The sequence below is a fragment of the Falco rusticolus genome, chromosome 3 (genome assembly GCF_015220075.1).
Source record: "Falco rusticolus isolate bFalRus1 chromosome 3, bFalRus1.pri, whole genome shotgun sequence".
In the NCBI taxonomy this organism is placed as follows: Eukaryota; Metazoa; Chordata; class Aves; order Falconiformes; family Falconidae; genus Falco; species Falco rusticolus.
The window spans coordinates 24813628-24834431 of NC_051189.1; the positions used below are offsets into that span (position 1 = coordinate 24813628).

Sequence of the window (20804 nt, forward strand, 5' to 3'; positions counted from 1 at the left end):
ACATTATTTAGCACATTTGTTACCTGAGGAAATTGAAGTAATTTCTATAGACCACACCTTTATTTAAAATAATGCAATGAATAATTCAATGTGATAGTCATGAAGAACTATACTGACATTTTTAGAAATCTTTTTAAACAAAATGCATTCTTCATTCTCAGCTAAGGCAAAAGGAGCTGAATATTCTTTATGGTTTCTGGGAAGACATTGTTGCTGTAAACTGAATTATTATCTGCTTTATTCAGTGAAGTCTGACAGGAGATGAACCTGTAGGATATATTGACTGTGCCTGGTTTCAATTTTGTTGTCTATAAGAAGTCATAGATTCCTATAATCATCATCAGACAAAATAAAGTAAGAGAGAGAATATTTTAATGAATTTGGAGTAACATGATTCAAGCAGAATACTCCCACAGATTTTGCTCAAGTTAATAGAACTTTTTTGCACCCTACTTACTATTTTTTAATGTGTCAAATTTGTAAATTCTTATGATAATTTTTAAAATCGGTATTGAATTCCACTTCTTTGTACTCATGACTGCTTCTGTACTTTTGACTCTATTAATCATCATGTAGTAGGAAATGAGCTAATGTAGAACCTAGATGTCATATAGAGTAAATATTATAAAATCATGTACTTTTGTCTGTTATTCCTGGTCCTAAATACTTTACTGCATACAAAACCACAACAAATTACTATTTATTTATGTTTTTACATAACAGTTTGGCACTATGTCAGAACTTGCACAATTTACTATATAGTTATAGGCGTAAAGAACCAGAAGACTCCTTTCCTTCATTCTAGTACAAAAATGGGATTAAAATTGTCAGTAACGTTCTGTATTATGTCATTTCTTTAACCTGAAAACAAGTGTTATCATGTCTACAAGAACAATTCATTCTAAATGTAATACAAAATATCACCTGATTATTCCTTGATAAAAAAATTTTTTTACTAATTGGTTGTGATTTTTACATCCTTTTAACTGTCTTATTTCAGATCAAACTTTGACAAATATCTTAATGCAATTTTCAGCAGCAAAAATATAAATGTTTTCCATTTGTGAACAATACAACAAAACATTAAAATAACCTATGCTACGTCAGTGCAAGATTTGTGTATCCTGTCTGTGGCTAGTAGTGCCCAGTTAAGAAAGCATATTGTGATAATGTAAGCATATTTCCTGCCATATTCTCCCTGTTTCCATGGAGTGCTAATGAGACAAATTTAGAGCTCTGAAAACTTCTGGAAATTTCTGACCTTCCCCTACTATATTAAGCACTCTTTTGGGAACTTAAAGCCTCTCGTTTGCCAGTCAGCCCTAAATGTTATGCAAATTTCAAGGGAAAAGCAAAATGAGTATTTTTGGAATAAAATGTAAAATTTAAAGAATTAATTCCTCCACTTGGAAACATGTAACAGACAAAATATAAAAAGCTAATGACAAAATAGTGTCTCTTAGTAATTTAAAATACAGTTTTGGAACAGTGCTTATGACCCACTGGGTTTCAGAGGGATGTAAAATGTAGTTAACTGCAAACACATTCATGAAATACAGATGTTCTTTTCCTAGTAGATTGATAGCAAGGATGATTTGGATCACCTCCTGTACTTCCTTGAGGTTAAGTACAAAACTTTAACACAAATACTAAATACTTTGGAAGTATTTGCTGTAGCAATATGAATGCAAAAAAAAAAAAAAAAAAAAAAAAAAGAGTTTGTTGACAGACTATATATATACAGAGAAACAAAACACATTTAATGACAGAAATGGGTCTGGAACAGGTGACTCCTAATGTTAACTATTAAGATTTAACTTAATGCCCTAAGGCTTTCTCAAACACAAAGTCCTTGTCCATAGATGATAAACATGGTCTTAGGCAAAGCTGGAACCTTGCTTATCACTTGGGACCCCACAGATTTGAGCAGCAGTGTAAACATAGATGTTCCGTTAACTAAGATTTTTGGATTGCATTACTGAATTTTCAGTACTGAACTACTACTGAATTGTCTCATGAACAGCAAAATTAGTAAGTTCTGCTTTTCTGTGGATCTTTCTCTTGTGTCCTGCATAGAAGTCCAGTTCTCATTACTAGTAGTTTCTTGAATCCCTGTTATTTTCTTAGATTCTCTGTGACAATGGCTTGAGTTCCCCTTTTTTGTCCCTCAAATCTCTCCCAGATGTCTAAGGGTCCTCCAAGGAAATACATGCTCAGCGTCTGCACTTGGCTGGCTGGTGTGCACTTGCTGATAAGCAATTGGAATAGGTAACTGCTGAGCTTCTGCTTCAGGATTTCTCCCAGCAGCAACTCATCCCAGACACTATTTTTGCTGAAACCTTGCTGAACTTTAAGTTTGTGTGATTTCTATCCCAACTTCAAGTGTTCAAAAAGCATTGCACAAAAATGAAGGACAGGTGGGCATAAAAATTGCCCAAGCTTGTTTTCCAAAGTTTTCAGGCTGAAGAAAAAAAAAAAAAAGTATTTTTGAGTAAAATTCTGAAATGTACTTTGAAGGCTAAAGGTCTTGAAAATCAAATCAAAGTAACCTAACACAACATTTTTTTAAATTATTATTATTTTTTTATTGCCAGCCTCAGGGCTAGGAATGGAAACAAGAAGTTAAATCATTTTTTTCAGATTTCTTTGGCTAATACTATGTCATTCTTTTCTGCACACAAAAGTTTACGTATCTTGTCAAATTGGTAGTGTTCTTGTAGCAATGACAGTCTAAGTGAGATATAAACAAGGAAAGCTGTGTAGTTATTAAGTCAGTCAAAGTATCTGGAAAAAAACAGCAATCATGCAAGTCTTTCTTCAGGTCCAAAATAGAGGCAGTAAACTGTAGACTAAATACAGGTTGGCAACAGTTGAGTTTGGCATAATAAATTTATACTTCAAGAAATTGTTTCCAACTCTGTGCTTAGCAGAAATGTACTGCTCTTCTTTGTTTTAGATGTATGAAAGCTTTGAGTGCTTGTTTGTTTGTTTATTTCTTTTTCCAGCCATATTAGGTGTTTAATAAAATACACTACTTCTGCTTAGGAACATTCTTTGCTTGAAAGATGTTTTATATTCCACTTACTTCCTTGTTTTTCTTTTCATAAGAGCAAGGAATTTGTTTAAAAAAAGTTGCTTCTGATAAGAAATGAAAAAAAAGAATCACTCTTAGTCTGGGCATTTCTAATCTGAGTTTCAGTATTGTAGCTCCTTATAATAGGATACAGTTTTTCATAACTAATGTGGTGGCTTTCCTCATAATTTTTTATATTCCTTTTTATATTCCTTCTGTTCCCTTTTGCTGCAACTTCATTTCCTCTGGTCAGGAGACCAAACCACTTAGTGATAGATTTTCATCTTACTGTAACAACACATGTGAAAAAGAAGTGTAAATGCAAAGAAGAAAAATTATTATTTCAGAATAATTATATATGTGGTGTCTGGAGTTTATATAGCGCACGTACAGGAACACATAATGTTAAAAATCCACATGTATTACATCCTGAATATGATGTAATCTAAATAAGATAAGGCAAATATCATTTGATAGAACCACAGTTCAAAGGGGACTCCCCTCAGCTTGCCAGCAGCAGGAAAAAGGGAGAAAGGTTTTCCTGGAAATTTTCTTTTAAAGGGAGACAGCTGATAAGAATAATAGTATATCTTCTGTGCATAAGAAACCATGAAGTCTGCAAAGAAACATACTTTGGCTGGTGCATAGACACCTATGCTTCAGCTTCTGTCTTCTGGATTTTAGGAAAGCAAACTGTCTGTTAGTTAGCCACTGCAGAGCATATTTTATCTTCCTTTGAGACAAGTGGCAATGACAAATGGGAAAGAGGATGTTGGAGACAAACCACTGACTGTTCTGGTAGGAAACTGCCAAAGCTGCTAGAACAGGGGAGACCATGTGTGACAGTCATAGGGCACAGTCCAGGCAAGAAGATGGAAAGGATCAAACGGACAGATAGAAAACAGTGAAAACTACAGAATGGTATGTCAGCTGTAGAGTGGTTTTATGCAGGAGAGGAACAAGCGTTTGTATTTTAGGAAGTGTGTATGAAGCCAAATATGCATGCAAATGTGATCAAAGCAGTAGGTGAAAGATACAGAAGCATTACCATGGGAAAGCTTGAGGAGCAATGTAATTCACTGTAGGAACAAGAAAAAAATACTTCCATTTTGTATTTTTTTAATCCATTCATAAACTTTTAAATTTCTAATTTTTTTTTAATTAAGTTTCTTTAGAAGTTTGCAGCTGGCATACCTATGCATTTCCTGTTGAAGTATTAGCCTTGCTGCAGCTTGATTCAGCTGCTGCATGGCCTCTGAGGAGGCAGGACTTCATCCTCTTCAGACCCAACTAGTCAGGCCTGGAGCCAGGGCAAAGCAATAAAGAACAAGAAAGAAAGAGGGCTGTACTTTCAGTGTTCCCATCTCACATTAGGAAAGAGTGAAATATCATATAGAGGAGATCAGTTTCTTGCCAATGTGCTTCATGGATACATTTCCCATTACCTAACTTCTAGTCCCAAGAAAGTCTTTTAATTTAATGCCCTTTAAAAAATATGTGCTTTCTGAAAATGTTCAAACTTATTCTTGAAAAGTACACTGACCCAATCAACGGCAGATCACATGGTTTAATTAATGATCTAAAACTGAGAACAAATGTTGGCTGTTAAATGTCATGATGAAGAGTGCAGAGGGAAACTAATTTTCTATAATTAACGATAAAGGAAAATAATTGAGATTGGATGCAGTCTAACCTGTTCTAAAAACAGGATTGTTTTATCATTTTTTTCTTTCCCATATCTGGCAGTCACAGCTTAGTAACAGAGAGTGAATTTATATCACATGCCAGAAAATCATCCAATCTTTCATTTAATCAGAAAATTTTCACAAGAATCTTCTAAAACGTGCCTAGCACATCACGGTAAGCAAATCAGGAGTTTTCCAGTTTTCATTTTTCCTATCTTAAGAAATATGAATAAGCATAGTCATATTGAAATAATTCTTCACAAGTAATGATTATTGTTTAAAGAGAACAAAAATGGAGCTAACAGTTTTCAAGAATAAACTAGTATTTACAAAGAAAAATAATTGTAATTATACAAATTAAACTACATTAAATAAAATCAAATTTAGTGTAGTAAAATACTCACTAAAATTAAAAAAAAAATAAAACCTGGAAGATGCATAAAAGTATAGGTCTAGGAATACACTTTGAAATTTGGTTATACTTTTTCTTTTATTATCCTTTTTCCATGTTTGAAAATTGTATAGTTTGCTTAGCTGAAAATAATATCATCTGAATATATGAAATCTGAGAAGAGCTGGGTACCTTAAATATTCTATTGCTGGTGGGTTTTTTCATTCTCAGAAAATATAGTTACAGTATCCCCTGCTGTGCTTTGAGTAGTCTGTATGAATACTGCTAACTCTTTAAGTTAAAGATTTCAAAGCACCAAAATATACATAGATAACTTAAGTCATGTCAGCATGGTGAGAAAAAAAAAACTTTGTAGTAACCAAAATCTTAGCCAATGTGAACTTTAGTGGACCAAGAATGAAGTAAATAAAGATTACAGCTGAGGCTCACTCACAGACACTGTCCTTTCCAGCAGGTTTTATATACAGGAGAGGATTTAAAACTAAAAACATCCCTCCTTCAGTTGTGGCAGACACTTGACAGCAAAGAAATGGTCCATTCTTCTTCAGAGATTAAGACATGAACTATTATCCAGCTTTGTTTCAATTAGGCTAATTTAAACTCTTTTTAACCTTTTATAGCATATAATAGAAATCTGTTTTGACATAATTGTCTAAATTATAGCTGTTTAACACTATATGAAATGTATTTTAGAATATGACTGTGTCCAGTATTCCTATTGAAGGATGTGCAAATACCGCATCATACTATTAATATCTTATAATTGGAAAATTATTTTCAACTGATGAAGCCAACTGCCCTTTCAAATATCAGTTGAAATGCAGGACACTTCTACATGGTACATATCAGTAGACTCATTTTAGAGATAGTCAAACTGGAGCACAGGAAGCTATGACCAGTAATTAGAAAGTATAAGTAAAATATAATTATGACTTTATTATTGTATAAAGATTCTACCAATTACAATAATTACATCTAGTTATTTTGCCAACTTTTTTCTAGGGTTTTGGTAGCCCATCAGGTGAACATTGGCTGGGAAATGAATTTATCTTTGCAATAACAAGTCAGAGGCAATATTCTCTAAGAATTGAATTAATGGACTGGGAAGGAAACCGGGCATATTCACAGTATGACAGATTTCACATAGGAAATGAAAAGCAGAATTACAGGTAAGAATCTATTGACATTCTTTTGACTCTGCTCAGTGATAAATATTGTTCATTGTTCACTTTTTAAATATGAGAAAGGATAATAATATGAAACTAATTTTCATTGAAAGTGAATAAAGGGGGTAAAAATAAAATAGAATTTGTATTTCTCAGTGATGGAAGGTTAGACTAAACCTAACATATCTGAGAACAAGGTATGATCTATTAATCGCGCTGGCTGGTAGAATTGCTAAAACTTTGTATAAATTTTAGCATATCTGAGACCATCATCTCTCAAAACTGGTTGAATAGAAAAGGATAATGGATTCTCCATTACAGCTTGAAGGTTTTCTACCTTGGAAACATACAACTGAAATAACACAAGTGGGAAGAAAAGATGAAAAATGCCGTTGAAAAACCTGATAATTCTAAACTAAAAATTCAGTGTAAATGAAGAGGAAAAACAGAATACTGGATCTGTTTGTGAGGAGATAAAACACAAAACAAGGTGGCAGGTACTGGACAGCTTAATTCATCAGCATCAGCAGTATGCCATTAATTACAGAGGGGATTTTAAAGATAAAAAATACGGGAAACTTAAGTCTGCTTGTTAAAACAGGAAAAAAAAACCCAACCTTGGAGACACAAAAGATATTGATGATCTAAGTGTTTAAATTTTATTTTTTTCTTAGTCATTGCTTCATCTGAATAGACAGTACAATATTGGAGAAAGAAAATGAAACCCATAAGAAGATCCTCGATTATTTATTACAGCACATCTAGTTAGCATATGACTTAAGAGACAAACAAATGCATTGTAAAACCAAAAGATCAAGTCATAGCATGTGAAACTAGGTTGTCATTCAGATTTTTAAATTCAACTAACTTGATTCTCAGAAATGCTGATTGCCTCCCTCCTCCCTGGGCCTCCAGAGAAATGGCAATGAGAGCAATTTGCTCTTTCTGCTGACAAGACTCCGCCCATGTGGAACACATAATGTCCCTGTCCTCTGGGGTTTGTCAAAGGGTACTACTGGATAACATAGAAGTGCAAAAGCCACATTTAGAAGCAATCTGCATAGTTCTGCTCTAGCATAAAACAAGGGCTATCCCAAGGCACACAAAGGACAGCTATGATCTCTATTGCCTCCAGCAATGATGTGCCTGGCACCCATGGCATGCCATTTCCCCAGATTCAGGAAGGTGGAGCACCCGTTCTGAGGCACTCCTAGGTAAAGACTAAATATAAGTAAAGGAAATGTCTCAAAACTGAGGCTAGAAATATCTATACAAAATATAAAAACATCATTGTAAAAGTGGATGATGTTGGGCCATAAACATTAGCAGAAGATACTAAAAAATAAAAGATGGGTCAAATACTTCTCAAGTGAGGAAAAATGTTAAAGGACAGTTACACATACCTCTAAAAATTACTACGAAAATCAGAGAAGATGCTAGGTGTATTACTCAGAGGGTGAATTAAGATGGCTGAATTTGCTAACAAAAACAGTGTCTTTTCTTCTCACATTTATTGGGACTGGATAGGGACAGCATGTATTGTTGAGGAATCAGAAGTACGTTAAATATTTAACTTATGTTAAAGCTTAAGTTAGGGGAGGATTTCTTTTCAGGACTCATCTGGGTTCATTCACAGCAAAATAAGGAGAGATTTTTGGTTTTGTTTCAAAAGCTAGATTGCATTTGTAGTAAGGTAGGAGAGCAACTTTGAAGTGCTTAAGGGATTTCTGCCTATCATAAATCCATGTAACATGCCTAGAGCAACAGAAGAGTCAAGGACTTTTGAGGAAGGGCTGGACCATTGTCCATCCAAGTCTGGGAACTCTGCTGGGGACTGTAACCTGAGACTGTCTCAGATGCCAACAACCAGCCAGGATCAGGGCCCCGGCTTAAGAAACAAGTAAGGTTGCCTTTGTATATTTGATTGATTGCGCTTTTCCTGGCACAGTTTTACCCTTATCCAAGTAGCACATTCCCAGGCAATCCCTGAACACAATGGTGGGATCCCATGGAGCAGGGACTGTGCAATGCACGCTGTGAGCAAGTCCATGTTAGTTTGTTGGGGAAGAAAGCCTAGCCATACAGACATGAATCATGGTGTGCCGCTAACTCTGAAGGCCAAAGAGCAAGCCCTAGCCCAAAATTTAAACTTTAATCAAATTTTGAATTGCCCTTTGTCATCTGTAATAAACTTTGCCTCATAGAAAGAGGCTTTAAAGGACTTGGGCATAGGATTTGTTTCTCTGCCTTGGCTGATAACACAGGAACTTGGAGATTTATTAAATAGGTTTAATATGTTGATGGACATATAGAGAGTAGCCCTGGAAAATCATCCTGCATCAGTCAAGGTCTCCAAGATGTCTATATGGACAGAGAAATATTTAGGAAAAGAAGGGAAGATAAATCCACTTTCATTAGAAGAAAGGGAGATCTTTCTATGAAACTGTGAAACTGTGAAAACTGATCCATGACTTTTCTTCTTGCTGAACAAGAAAAACAAAAGAGATGTATTTCAAAAATGTAGAAATTATATCAGGAAGGTTGTAGAGGCCTCAAAATATATAATGTTAAGTAACAGGGATAAATTCTGCTATCCATATTCTAGTCACTTTTACAGAAAAATAAGAAGGATTTTGACCTGGGACTAATGACTACATTTTTAGTTCCTGTCCTACTTCCTAGTCCAATTAAAGGCCAGAATGAGCTCTACTCATGCTGTCTGTATATGGCCTCCTTATGGTATAACAGAAGTTCCTGTGTCTAGGGAATGGGGAATTGTTTCCACTCATTCTGGAAAAATCAGAGAGGGAAACATGAAAAGGTAAAAAGGCTCTGTCCATCTCTGTTAGATCTTTGGGTTTCAGATTAATTTCTCAATTATTTTTAATCAAACATGTCTAAATATGTAAAGAAATAACTGAGTAATACAGTGACAATTCTGGAAATAATGAAGTGTAAGCCATATGCAAATCTAAATTGTTTTTCATGCTTGACAAATGGACTACTGCCTAGTCCAGACAGATGTATGTCCAACAGACATTTTGCAAATGAAAATTAGGTTGGGCTCTTTTAGAAATTATTACAAGAATGCATCCTATGACATAAAACCCCTTTATTTTGCTTGCCAGAATCACTATCTGTGATAGAAACAAATCCAGAAGGCAGGCCAAAGAAAAGTATGATTATTGAGTCCTAAACAGCTGGACACCCTTCAGAGAATGCTGTTTTGTCTTTATCTGAAGAGCTGCCATTAAGAATTTAAATTACTCCTCTGAAGTTGAAAACCACAGTTCCCAGCCTCTTGCTTGCAGTGTCTTTCCTTCACAGTAGTCAGGCATTTGCCATGTTTGCTTTCAATACCTCAAACACAGAATGGCATACCTTTTCAAACTTTAATTGCTGTTCATTTGAAATAATATTGTCAAATTAGATAGTCTCTTTATTTTGGAAGCTGTTAGGATTTTCTGCTAGTGACCCACATTAAATATTGCTTCTTCAACAGTGTTTGCAAAAATAAGTAATTGTAGTCTGGCTGCACTCTACATTAGTTTTGAATAATACAAGTTAACTAAGAAATAATAACCAGTAGAGACAAGTTTCCAAGCTGGTCTGGGCAGTAGATCAAGGAGATCTGAAACAGAGAAAGAGTACTGAAATGAAAGCAAAAACTCAGGAAGTGGAACATCTTTCATTTATGCTATGGCAGCACCTTGTACATTTGGAAGACACGGAGAAAAAAAAAAATTAAGGTTCCAGGTCTCACATGTGAATGTAGCAAATTAAAAAAAAAAAAAAAAAAAAAGAAAACAAATACCATGAAGCCATAAAATGTGTCTGAGAAAATATGGAAAATCATTTTCATGCTGTTTTTCCAAAATCCAGCCCCAGCATTATGCAAAGTTTGATTCAGTCTGGATAACTCCCAATTGGTGATTTCAGAAGGGTTCTGTTTTTTCTCTGGGCTTTTTGTATTCTCTTTACTACTTTTATTAGCTTAAAGAATCTATGATTAAAAAGAGTAATACTGAACACATGTATGTTAAAAATATACTTGTTTCTCTTTCAAAATGAGACAGCTCCAAAAGGGTTTCTGGGAATGCAGGATAAAATCTATTTATCCCAGATGATGACTGCATGAAAGAAAGTTGAGATGAGAAGGTAGATACTGATACAGTAAACGTATAATGATAAATGGTAACTGAAACAGGAAAATCAATGTTATACCACATGTGAAAGCTTCAATAGCATGAAAATATTTAAGTGAGTAATTTCCTTTGGAACATCCTTAGGCTTCTTATCTACACAAAATGATTACACAGAGGGTTGTCTGTAAATACGATGAAAACTATCTCTGCCAGTCTTACCCTGTGACAAGTAAAATCTCCACAGAGTAAGAAGTGAAATCTCGCAAGCCCCATTTAATGCAGTGTTTCTTAATTTAAGTCAAAGGAATTAGTCACAGAAAAAAACATAAATTGAAGGAGGCTCCCAGAAGACACGGCACACAGCCTCTCCTATTTTCCTGTGTAGACTCTACCTAGCCCACTGTTTTATATTCTGTTGACATTGTTTGGTGTTCTTAGGAGCTGTATAGATATGACATTGGTGCTTTGACCTGTGTCCTCAGCCCCCTCCAGAATTAAACAGTAAAAGTAACCATGTGTTGGGATTTCAGGCACCACACTTCATAATCCCATATATTAGTTAATTAAAAGATATACTGATGTTGGATTTTGCACAGCAGTAATTTCAACCTGCAGGCACATGTGTTTTCACTACCTATGATACAAAAGCAGCACTTCCAAGCAAGGCATGGGATAGAGAATGGGAGAAATACAGTTTTTAATTGGCCAAACTATTTGTACCTCAGAACACTTAGAGAGGCTGAATAGACCCTCACCTCCCTATGGCAATATATTCCAGTATTTAGTCATTCTTTTCTTTAGAAAAGCTGTCCATTGCTTCAATGACCCACCACCTTTGGTCGTATCCATGGAGGAATAGGATTAAATGATGAGGCAGTGCTGCTGAGGTAAGCAAGGCTTTGGGATTGCTATAGGTATAGGTAAAAACTGGTGAGGGACAGAGATCATCCTGACTTCTGTGAGTAAATCATGGGCTTAAAGTGATGGCTGAACTTTAACAGTTAAAATTAAGGAGAACAGTCTTTATATTGGAAACAGCATGACAAAGAGATTAGGAAATCTTATGAGAAAATAAGAACATCGATACATTATCAGTGGAACAGGCAAGAGACAAGCTGACAGAATATCAGTTATATAGAGAAGAATCAGATACATAGGTCCTCAGAGGCAAGAAGTTGAAGGAATTTGTTGCAAACAGAAAAGGCAGTCATTTGCGTTCTTCAGGTCACTTCAAACCACTAATGTGGTCTTATGATTCATGCAAATCTAGGTAGCTCAGTTTCCAGGCTCTCCAAAATACTGTCTGTCTCCAGGCTTTGTTTTGGGAAACCGGACCAGTTGCTGAATGTAAACTAACAATGGTTAGACTTCATGGGACCAGGTAGCAGAAAGTTTTTAGTTTATTGAGTAGAGTAATGGATTTTTTAGCTCTTGTTTGTTTAAGAGTTTGTATATTTAGTTTCAGCAATAGTATTATTTCTCTCTGTTTTCTTAGGCAAACTAGATAGGTAGCCTGGAGCCAGAGGCCTTGATGTAATGTTAATCTTTGACTTTTTTTTTAGGTGGAGTCTATTGATTTATTTAATTACCATTGTTGAAGTAGTGCTGGAATTTCTTACAAAAATTTCTCACTTCTCTTTTTTAAAGTAGAGAAAAAATATTTTTTTACAGTCTTTTAGATTGTACTAATGAATATGCTGTAATAGGTAGTAAAGGAAGTATTATCTGAGAGTATGCCATTTATGGGGACAGCTGGTTTTATGCATCTCCAATTTAAAAGTATATTCCACACAGTATTGCTGTTTCAGAAGCAGGATGTTAACAGACCATTGTCACTTTCCTCAATGTACAAACTTCATTTTCAAATATGGGTGTAGGCCTCTGTTATTACCCAGGCATTTCAATGATGCATTTGCCATAAGTAACTTATTTACTACTTGTGTCACTTGATCAGTTTAGGTAAAACACGGTATCACCCTGAACTGCAATTTCTTCTGAGCCTTCTGCTTAGCTTGTTCTGTATTATTTGTATCACAGTAAGCCCTCAAAGGGTCCATTCTCAGATGATAAAGAAAAAGTACAGTGGAGGACACATGGGAAATCTGTAGCAAAACAAGAAAATAAACACAGATCTGCTGAGACCCAGCCTTGTAGACAGACCCCAGTACTTTTCTTGCCAAATGTGAAACTACAGAATAACTAAAAAAATAGACATGGTGCAAAAGTTTTAGTCCACAGTAATTTACTTTTCTTTGGAAGCTTGAAATTCCACTTGCAAGTCTAATTCAGAGGAAATATCCATGCAAAATCCTATTAACAGACAGAATGATATCTGTAATATACATACTTGCCATGATTTGAAAATATTTTAAATATTTTTGCACCAAACAATGGCGTAAAACGGATAATATGGAAAAATTATTTAATGTCTCTAGGTGTGTATATATATATATATATATAAATATGTCTGGCTGAAATAACTTCATTCTATTTAAGAACACTTTCAGTCCAATAAAATTCCATGAAGTCTAAATACTGGAAGTGCAGGGATTCAATCTGATGCCCATTAACCAGAGGTCTTCCTGGATCCAGGCCAGTATTGCTATATTATATCAGTGAATAAAGCTCACTGGCAGCCCATGCACTATCTCCAAATGTAAGCAGAAATGACATATAACATTTTCAATGACTAACTGAAAGTTAATGCAAATATACTTGTGGAGTTTATATATAATAAAATTTAACTTAATCCACATAAATCCATATGTATACTATCCATCCACAGCTGATCAGTTCCCACCTCTAACTACATAAAGCTCATTTATAGTTCACTATACAATAGCTGTGACTATCCTGAAGCAGGAGCAGAGGTTTTCTTCTTCTGTGTTAGGGAATATAATAAGAACACAGTGAGATGTGCCAGCGACACTGGAGCACAGCTGAAGTCTTACTAAGATGAGAGGGGGGCTCCTAAGGTATTAGAAGCCAACAGGGAAACACCAGTGAAATACCTCAAAGGAATTAAGGAGTGTTCCTCTAAGGTGATACAGCTGAGGTGCCTCTACACCAATGCACACAGCATGGGCAACAAACAGAAGTTTGAAGCCACCATATTTCTAGAAAACTATGACCTAGTTGCCATTACTGAAACTTGGTGTGATGAATCCCATGACAGAAGTGTGGCTATTGATGGCTACAGGCTGTTCAGAAGGGACAGGCAAGGAAGGAGGGGCGGAGAAGTTGCCCTCTACATCAAGAAATGGATAGAGGGTGAAGAGCTGTCTCTAAAGAATAGCCCCAAGCAGACTGAAAGCTTATGGGTAAGAATTAGAGACTGATGCAACAAAGGGAACCTTGTGGTTCATGTGTACTTTAGGCTGCCCAGTCAAAGGGAGCCTGTTGACGAGGTCTTCTTACTCCAGCTACAGGAAGCATTGCACTCGTGTACTCTAGTCCTGCTGGGGAGCTTCAACCAAGCTGACACCTGCTGGAAAAGTAGCACAGCAAGTTCTGGGCAATCCAGGAGACTCCTGGATTGCATTGATGTTAACTTCTTAAGCCAGGTAATAGTCCTGCCAGAAGCAATGTGATACTGGACCTGATGGCCACCAACACAAGTGAGCTAATCAGTAACATTCTGGGCTGCAGTGATCACACACTAGTGGAGTTTACAGTCCTCAGAGATATGGGCAAGGTGAAGAGTAAAGTCAGGACCCTGAATTTTAAGAAAGAAAATTTCCAGCTCATCAGGGAATTAGTCTATTGGATCCCCTGTGAAACTGATCTCAGGGACAAGGGAGCAGAACAGAGGTGGCAGATCTTTAAGGACGCTTTTGATAGAGTGCAAGTGCTCTTGATCCCCAGGTGTAACAAATCAGGAAAGGAAGACAAGAGACCAGCATGGCTGAGTTGAGACCTACTGTTCAAACTAAAGGGGAAGAAGGGATACACAAGCAGTGGAAGCAGGAACAGGTGTCCTGGGAAGAGTATAAGGACATTGCCTAGTTAGATAGGGATGGAGTCAGAAAGGCCAAGGTGCAGCTGGAGCTGAACTTGACAAGGAATGCAAAGAACAATAATGAGAGCTTCTACAGGTGTGTCAGCCAGAAAATGAAGGTGAAAGAAAGCATATCCCCCATGATGAGCAAGACTGGCAAACCGGTAACAGTAAATAAGGAGAAGGCTGAGGTACTCAACTGTTTTGCCTCAGTCTTCACTGGCAACCTTTCTTCCTACACCTCTCAAGTGGATGGACAACAAGATGGGGACTGGGAAAGCAAAGTCTCTCCTACTGTAAGAGAAGAACAGGTTCATGACCACCTGAGGAACTTAAACATACATAAGTCTATAGGACCTGACAAGATGCACTCCAGGGTCCTGAGGAATTAGCTGAGGTAGTTGCCAAGTCACTCTCCATGATAAAAGTCATGGCAGTCGAATGAAGTCCCTGGTGACTGGAAAAGGGGAAACATTGCACCCATTTTTAAAAAGGAGGACCCTGGGAACTACTGACCTGTCAGCCTCACCTCTGTGCTTGGGAAGATCATGGAACAGATCCTCTTAGTAGCTGTGCTAAGGCACATGGAGGACAGGGGGGTGATTCAAGACACCCATCATGGTTTCACCAAGGGCAAGTCCTGCCTGACCAACCTAGTGGCCTTCTATGATGGAGTAACTACATAAGCGTACAAGGGAAGAGCTAGGAATGCAATCTGTCTGGATTTCTGTAAGGTCTTTGACATGGTCCCCCACAACATCCTTCTCTCTAAATTGGAGAGATGGGTTTGATGGAAACTGTTCAATAGATGAGGAATTGTTTGGATAGCTGCGTCCAGAGGGTAGTGGTCAATGGCTCAATATCCAGATGGAGATCAGTGATAAGTGGTGTCCCTCAGCAGTCTGTTTTGGGAGCAGTACTCTTTAATATCATCATCAATGACATTGATAGCGTGATCGAGTGTACCCTCAGCAAGTTTGCCAACACCACCAAGCTGAGTGGTGCCTTTGACATGCCTGAGGGATGGGATGCCATCCAGAGGGACCTGGACAAGCTTGAGAAGTGGGTCCATGTGAACCTCATGAGGTTCAACATGGCCAAGTGCAAGGTCCTGCACCTGGGTCAGGGCAGCCCTGGTATCAATACAGGCTGGGGGATGAAGGGATTGAGAGCAGCCCTGCAGAGAAGGACTTGGAGGTACTGGTGGATTGAAAGCTGGATGAGCTGGCAATGTGCACTCACAGACCAGAAAGCTAACCATATTCTTAGCTGCATTAAAAGAAGCAGGAGATGATTCTGTCCCTCTGCTCTCATGAGACCCCACCTGGATTACTCCGTTGAGCTCTGGGGTCCTCAGTATGGGAAGTGCATGGATCTGTTGAAGCAAGTCCAGAGGAGAGCCACAAAAATGAACAGAGGAATGGAACACATCTCCTATGATGAAAGGCTGAGAGAGTGGGGGTTGTGCAGCCTGGAGAAGAGAAGGCTCTGAGGAGACCTTATTGTGGCCTTTCAATATTTAAAGGGGGCTTATAAGAAAGATGGGGACAGACTTTTTATCAGGGCCTGTTGCGATAGGACAAGGAATAATGGTTTTAAACGAAAAGAAGGTATATTCAGACTAGATATAAGGAAGAATTTTTTTACAGTGAGGGTGGTGAAACACTGGAACAGGTTGCCTGGAGAGGTGGTAGATGTCCCATCCATAGATACATTCAAGTCCAGGTTGGACAGGGCTATCAGCAACCTGGTCTACCTGGAGATGTCCCTGCTCATTGCAGGTGGGTTGGACTAGGTGACCTTTGAAGGTGCCTTCCAACCCAAACTGTTCTATGATACTGTGGTTTTGTGATTGTATGATACTGAATACTGTAAAGGAATGAGTGAGTAGCAAAGTGAATAGTGGGAGAGAATGAAGGGAATGGATAGAAGAAGGATGATGTGTTGCTCCTCAGGGGTAGGGAAGAGGGGTCTGTTGCATAGTGGATTGGGGAGTAGCAGAGCACTTTCCCCCACTACATGCCCATTTTGGTGAGAAGATGGCTCTGGAGCAGAGGGACGGTTCCCAGCACCAAATAATTTTTCACTTGTATTCCCTTCAAGAAGCAAGAAAATGGGTTCACTTTAGCAAAGTAGGTCTTCCAATAAGCTGTACATAATTATTTGTTATCCCCCTGAAACTTCATAACTGACAGCTTTGCAAAATCTAGTGACTGTCTGCCATGTTTGGGTGAAAAAAGAGCACAGGCTGCAATCGGGAAAGCACAGCTATACCAGACCCAGCTGTAGCAGACATTCAATACCAAACTATAACTGTCCATATGAAATATAATAATTAATTTTCCAAGAGCTACACATTGTTACTGAACTAATAATGAGATCTTGTACTGACATAGTTCACTAAACTATCTCTTTCATGTGACAGAAAGACATTGATGATTACTTTTCTAAGCTTATAAGTCATATATCTTTAGAAGTGATAAATTTAATTTGGTATTGTATTATGTGGTTCATTGGGGGTCTCGTGGCACAAATAATTCCATACACAGAAGTTGTATTATTTGCTCTGAAAGAGTTAGGTATTTACAGTTTTCATCATTACCCTTCTTACTCTTAAATGGTTCCATGTAAAATGAATGCTGCTATTAGTCTTCAGGCCCTTTTTGATAAAGAACATCTATATACTCTGGTACAGTAATATACTTGGAGGAGCACAAACATCCTCACTATTCTAAATCAATTAATCACAGGCATGAACTGCATTTCAGGTGAAATGAAAATCTTTTTTTGGAAGGTTAAATGCCAGTTCATATATGCAAGGTAAGCCCAGAAATGATAAAATTTATCAGATAGTATCTGTTTAAAAAACACATTTAAAGCCCCTAACATTTCTTTTTGTGTTTTATTTTGTCACAAATAATGCTAGAGCTCTTTAATCCACCAGTATCTAGGTTATGGAGGGAAACCAACAGAGGTGTTCCATAAACTCTGGGAAATTCTTCACTTGAGAGTTTAAAAAAGTACTGGTATGCACATATTACAAGGTATACACTGTTGGTTGTAGAGCAGTCGTGCTTTCTGGGAGAAAAGCAAAGCCTCCAGAGTGACTTTTCCAGATTATGTCTAACAATGACCTAACTATTTTTGTGTATCCACTTATTCATCAATAAAAGGTAGATCTCTATTAGTCTATTTTCAATATTAGCTCTTTCAAGCCATGTTTAAATTGTTGCTGTCTTCACCATTGCTTTTCTCTTTCTTTTTCCTTTGACTGGTTAATTTTCAATTGCCTTCTTCAAACTGGTATATTTCCTTCACCAAAATGGGATAATTGTTCTACATATATCAATTTTCATGTACCTGCAGAACCTACCTTCCAGGGGTTTTGATAAAAAACATTCACTAATTAAGTTTGATTGTGCTCTTATGTTTCTAGAAACTTTTCTTTACTTTGGTGTTTCAGGGCTTTTCAAACACATAGCTGGAAAGAAGCTTGTTTTCCAATATATTCCACTACATCTATCACTATGGGACATAGTGGGCATGTCATTATCTCCTCCACCAGGCTCCTAGATTCATTTTTTAAGAAAATGAAAATATATGAGTAAGAACAAAAGTATCTTATTTTCCCATAAAGCTTATCTACAATAAAATAAACACATCAATTTAAACTACTGATTTCTTGAGGCAACAACAAAAAAATGGTTTGTAACAACTTACCAGACTTAAACATCATCCTGGATTTAATGAATTTAAGTGCTTATTCACAAATTAGACATGGTTTCCTACAGGTAGGTAAGATAAAGATTTTCAGTGCTAACATTAGAGCTGTTGGTTTAGGAACAGACTGCAGGACCCTATCTGGGACACTCAATTCTCTGTGCATGCCTGGGGCGAGATAAGCTCCTTAGACAGAAGCCAAATCAGGCAACATGCAAAGCAGAGAGCTGCCTAGAGTTAACCTTTAGGAAATTCTGAAAATAGCAAGGCATTTGTTTATATCCACTGACAGTTCACAGCCCACAGCCTGAAGGTAGGAGACAATGTCCTGTCTTACTCAGGAAAGAAATGAAAGACCCTGGATTAATGCATTCATTTGCCAGAGTATATCCAGACCGTAGTTACTGCTTCCCAAGAGAAAGCAGCAATCCTTGCTGCAGGGGAACAGGCTTGTCAATGAAGCTCTGATACTGTGCAGGGAAGAATTCACTGCTCAGTGAATGAGTAGGTACTGGGTCACTTATCAATGATGTGGCAAGAGGGAATTCTAAGATTATGCTCCCTGCTCCATGGATTAGGTCTCATTTTGAATTAAACAGGCTTTGAGTAAATGATGCAAATATGTTATGAAGCAGTGAGGACTATCACTGAACTCTGAACACCTTGCAGATAATTCTGCTACAGACTTATATTCCCTCTAAGGCTCAGTGAATCTTGAAATTTTTTTTGCAGTGGGACACATGCTGCTGGTTATGGCACTGTTGTGAGGGAAGCTTTGTGGTTTTAAACCTTTCTCTTGCTCAGTGAATAGAAACCACAACTCCTACATGTTGGTTAACCATTCAGATCAGTAAGTTGTTACATGAAGAAGAACAACCACTGGTAGCTCAACTACCTATTACCTGGTGAGGATCTCTATAGAAAACAAAAATTCAGTAGACTTGCTTGAGAACAATATCATGTAAAGCAAGAACAGCATAGTGAAGTCCTTGCTGAGGGCTACTGCACAGGCACATAAATCCAAGAGAACTCTAATGCATGTAAGTATTGGCAGAAAAAATATCTGTGGAACCTCGGTAGTGATCTTACTTGTTACGTATTGTAGCTCAGTGGAGATTTCACCAGCTATTCCCCAGCTATCAGGGACAGACAGAGCATGACGGGGCACCTAAGAGAAAGCTGCACAGGCTTTTATAAGGTAATGGCCATTTTTTTTGGTTCTCCAATTTCAAATGACTACTCTCATCTTATTGGTATTATCTTTATGAATAATCTCTATTGTTAGTCTTCTTGCACAGTGTTGGTCTGTTTTAAGCCTCTGTTGCTTTATGATACCTCTATATATTTGTATTAAGAAAGAATGTCAAACAAGTATTTTGACAAAATTTATAAAATTCTGGTGTGAATGGATCTCACTGTCCCCAAGGTAAGAGCTCCCACTTTTGCCAGTAACAACACCAAGAAGATTTATGTTTCTTTAAGTTAATTCTGTCAAAGCATTTACAAAGAGCTTAAACCTACTGATGTTTGTATTAGTGTAGAATTTAGTATAGAAATTGGCAATATTGTTTCTTCATCTCCACTGGGCTTTGACATGAAACAGTTCCTGAATAAAAGAACCTTGTGAAGCTGGAACACTTCTGCATGTTTTCCACCCATGAGGCATTTTTTCATATCAAAACTGTCATGTGTAGGATAACTAGACAACTGCAAGTTCAGATGGCATTTAAATTCAGGCTATCCACTGCACGGACATAAGAGGTGTGATGTTTGGCTCTATTTCTATAAAAAACTAAATAACACAATAACTAATTTTAAATGTTACAATTATTTTCTTAATCAGCAATTGAGTATTGTTTTTGACACTTTCTTTCACTGTTTAAATTTACTTAATTCCTATACCATGTGTTAAAACTTCCTATGAATTGTCAGGGATATGTGTAAGATATTTCAAAAGTTATAGATGGATACAGCATAACAGTGTGAATATTTTAACTTTCATTAATCTTTGCTAATCACATATGTTGATGATTTAGGTTTGCAACAAAATGAATCTCTAAGTTTAAGGGTGAAAACAGTAAAGGACTGTGAAAGACTAATGCAAAAGTAAAATACAGAGTGAGGAAAAAATATCTCAGTAAAATTCAAAGTTACAAAGCATCTCTGTATTAGAATAGTTTCTTTAATGCAACTATCTGAAAGGAGGTTGTAGTGAGGTGGGTGTCAGTCTCTTCCAAGTAATAAGCAATAGGAGAAGAAGAAATGGCCTCAAGTTGTGCCAGGGAAGATTTAGATTGGATATTAGGAGAAATTTCTTCACCAAAAGGTTTGTCAAGCATTGAAAGAGGCTGCTCAGGGAACTGGTTGAGTCACCATCCCTGGAGGTATTTAAAAGATGTGTAGATGTATCACTTAGAAACATAGTTTAGTGGTGGACTTGGCAGTGTTGGGTTAACAGTTGGACATGATGATCTTAAGGGTCTTTTCCAACCTAACGGATTCTGTGATTCTGTGACTGTATCATTCTCCTCACTATTATCTGTGAATGTCGGAAAGTGGAGTACATTTTCAGGATCCAAATTCAGGTCCAGCTCAAAATATTTAAC

General features: G+C 37.1%; 1 protein-coding gene across 1 annotated transcript in view; it reads left to right on the forward strand.

The window, feature by feature from the left end:
- The window catches only part of ANGPT1 (angiopoietin 1), a 170537-nt gene that overhangs the window by 122452 nt on the left and 27281 nt on the right, over positions 1-20804 (forward strand). Inside the window, exon 7 of the mRNA XM_037381200.1 lies at positions 6173-6339. Coding sequence (XP_037237097.1) covers positions 6173-6339 — 167 coding nt within the window. The remainder of the gene's footprint in view (positions 1-6172; positions 6340-20804) is intronic.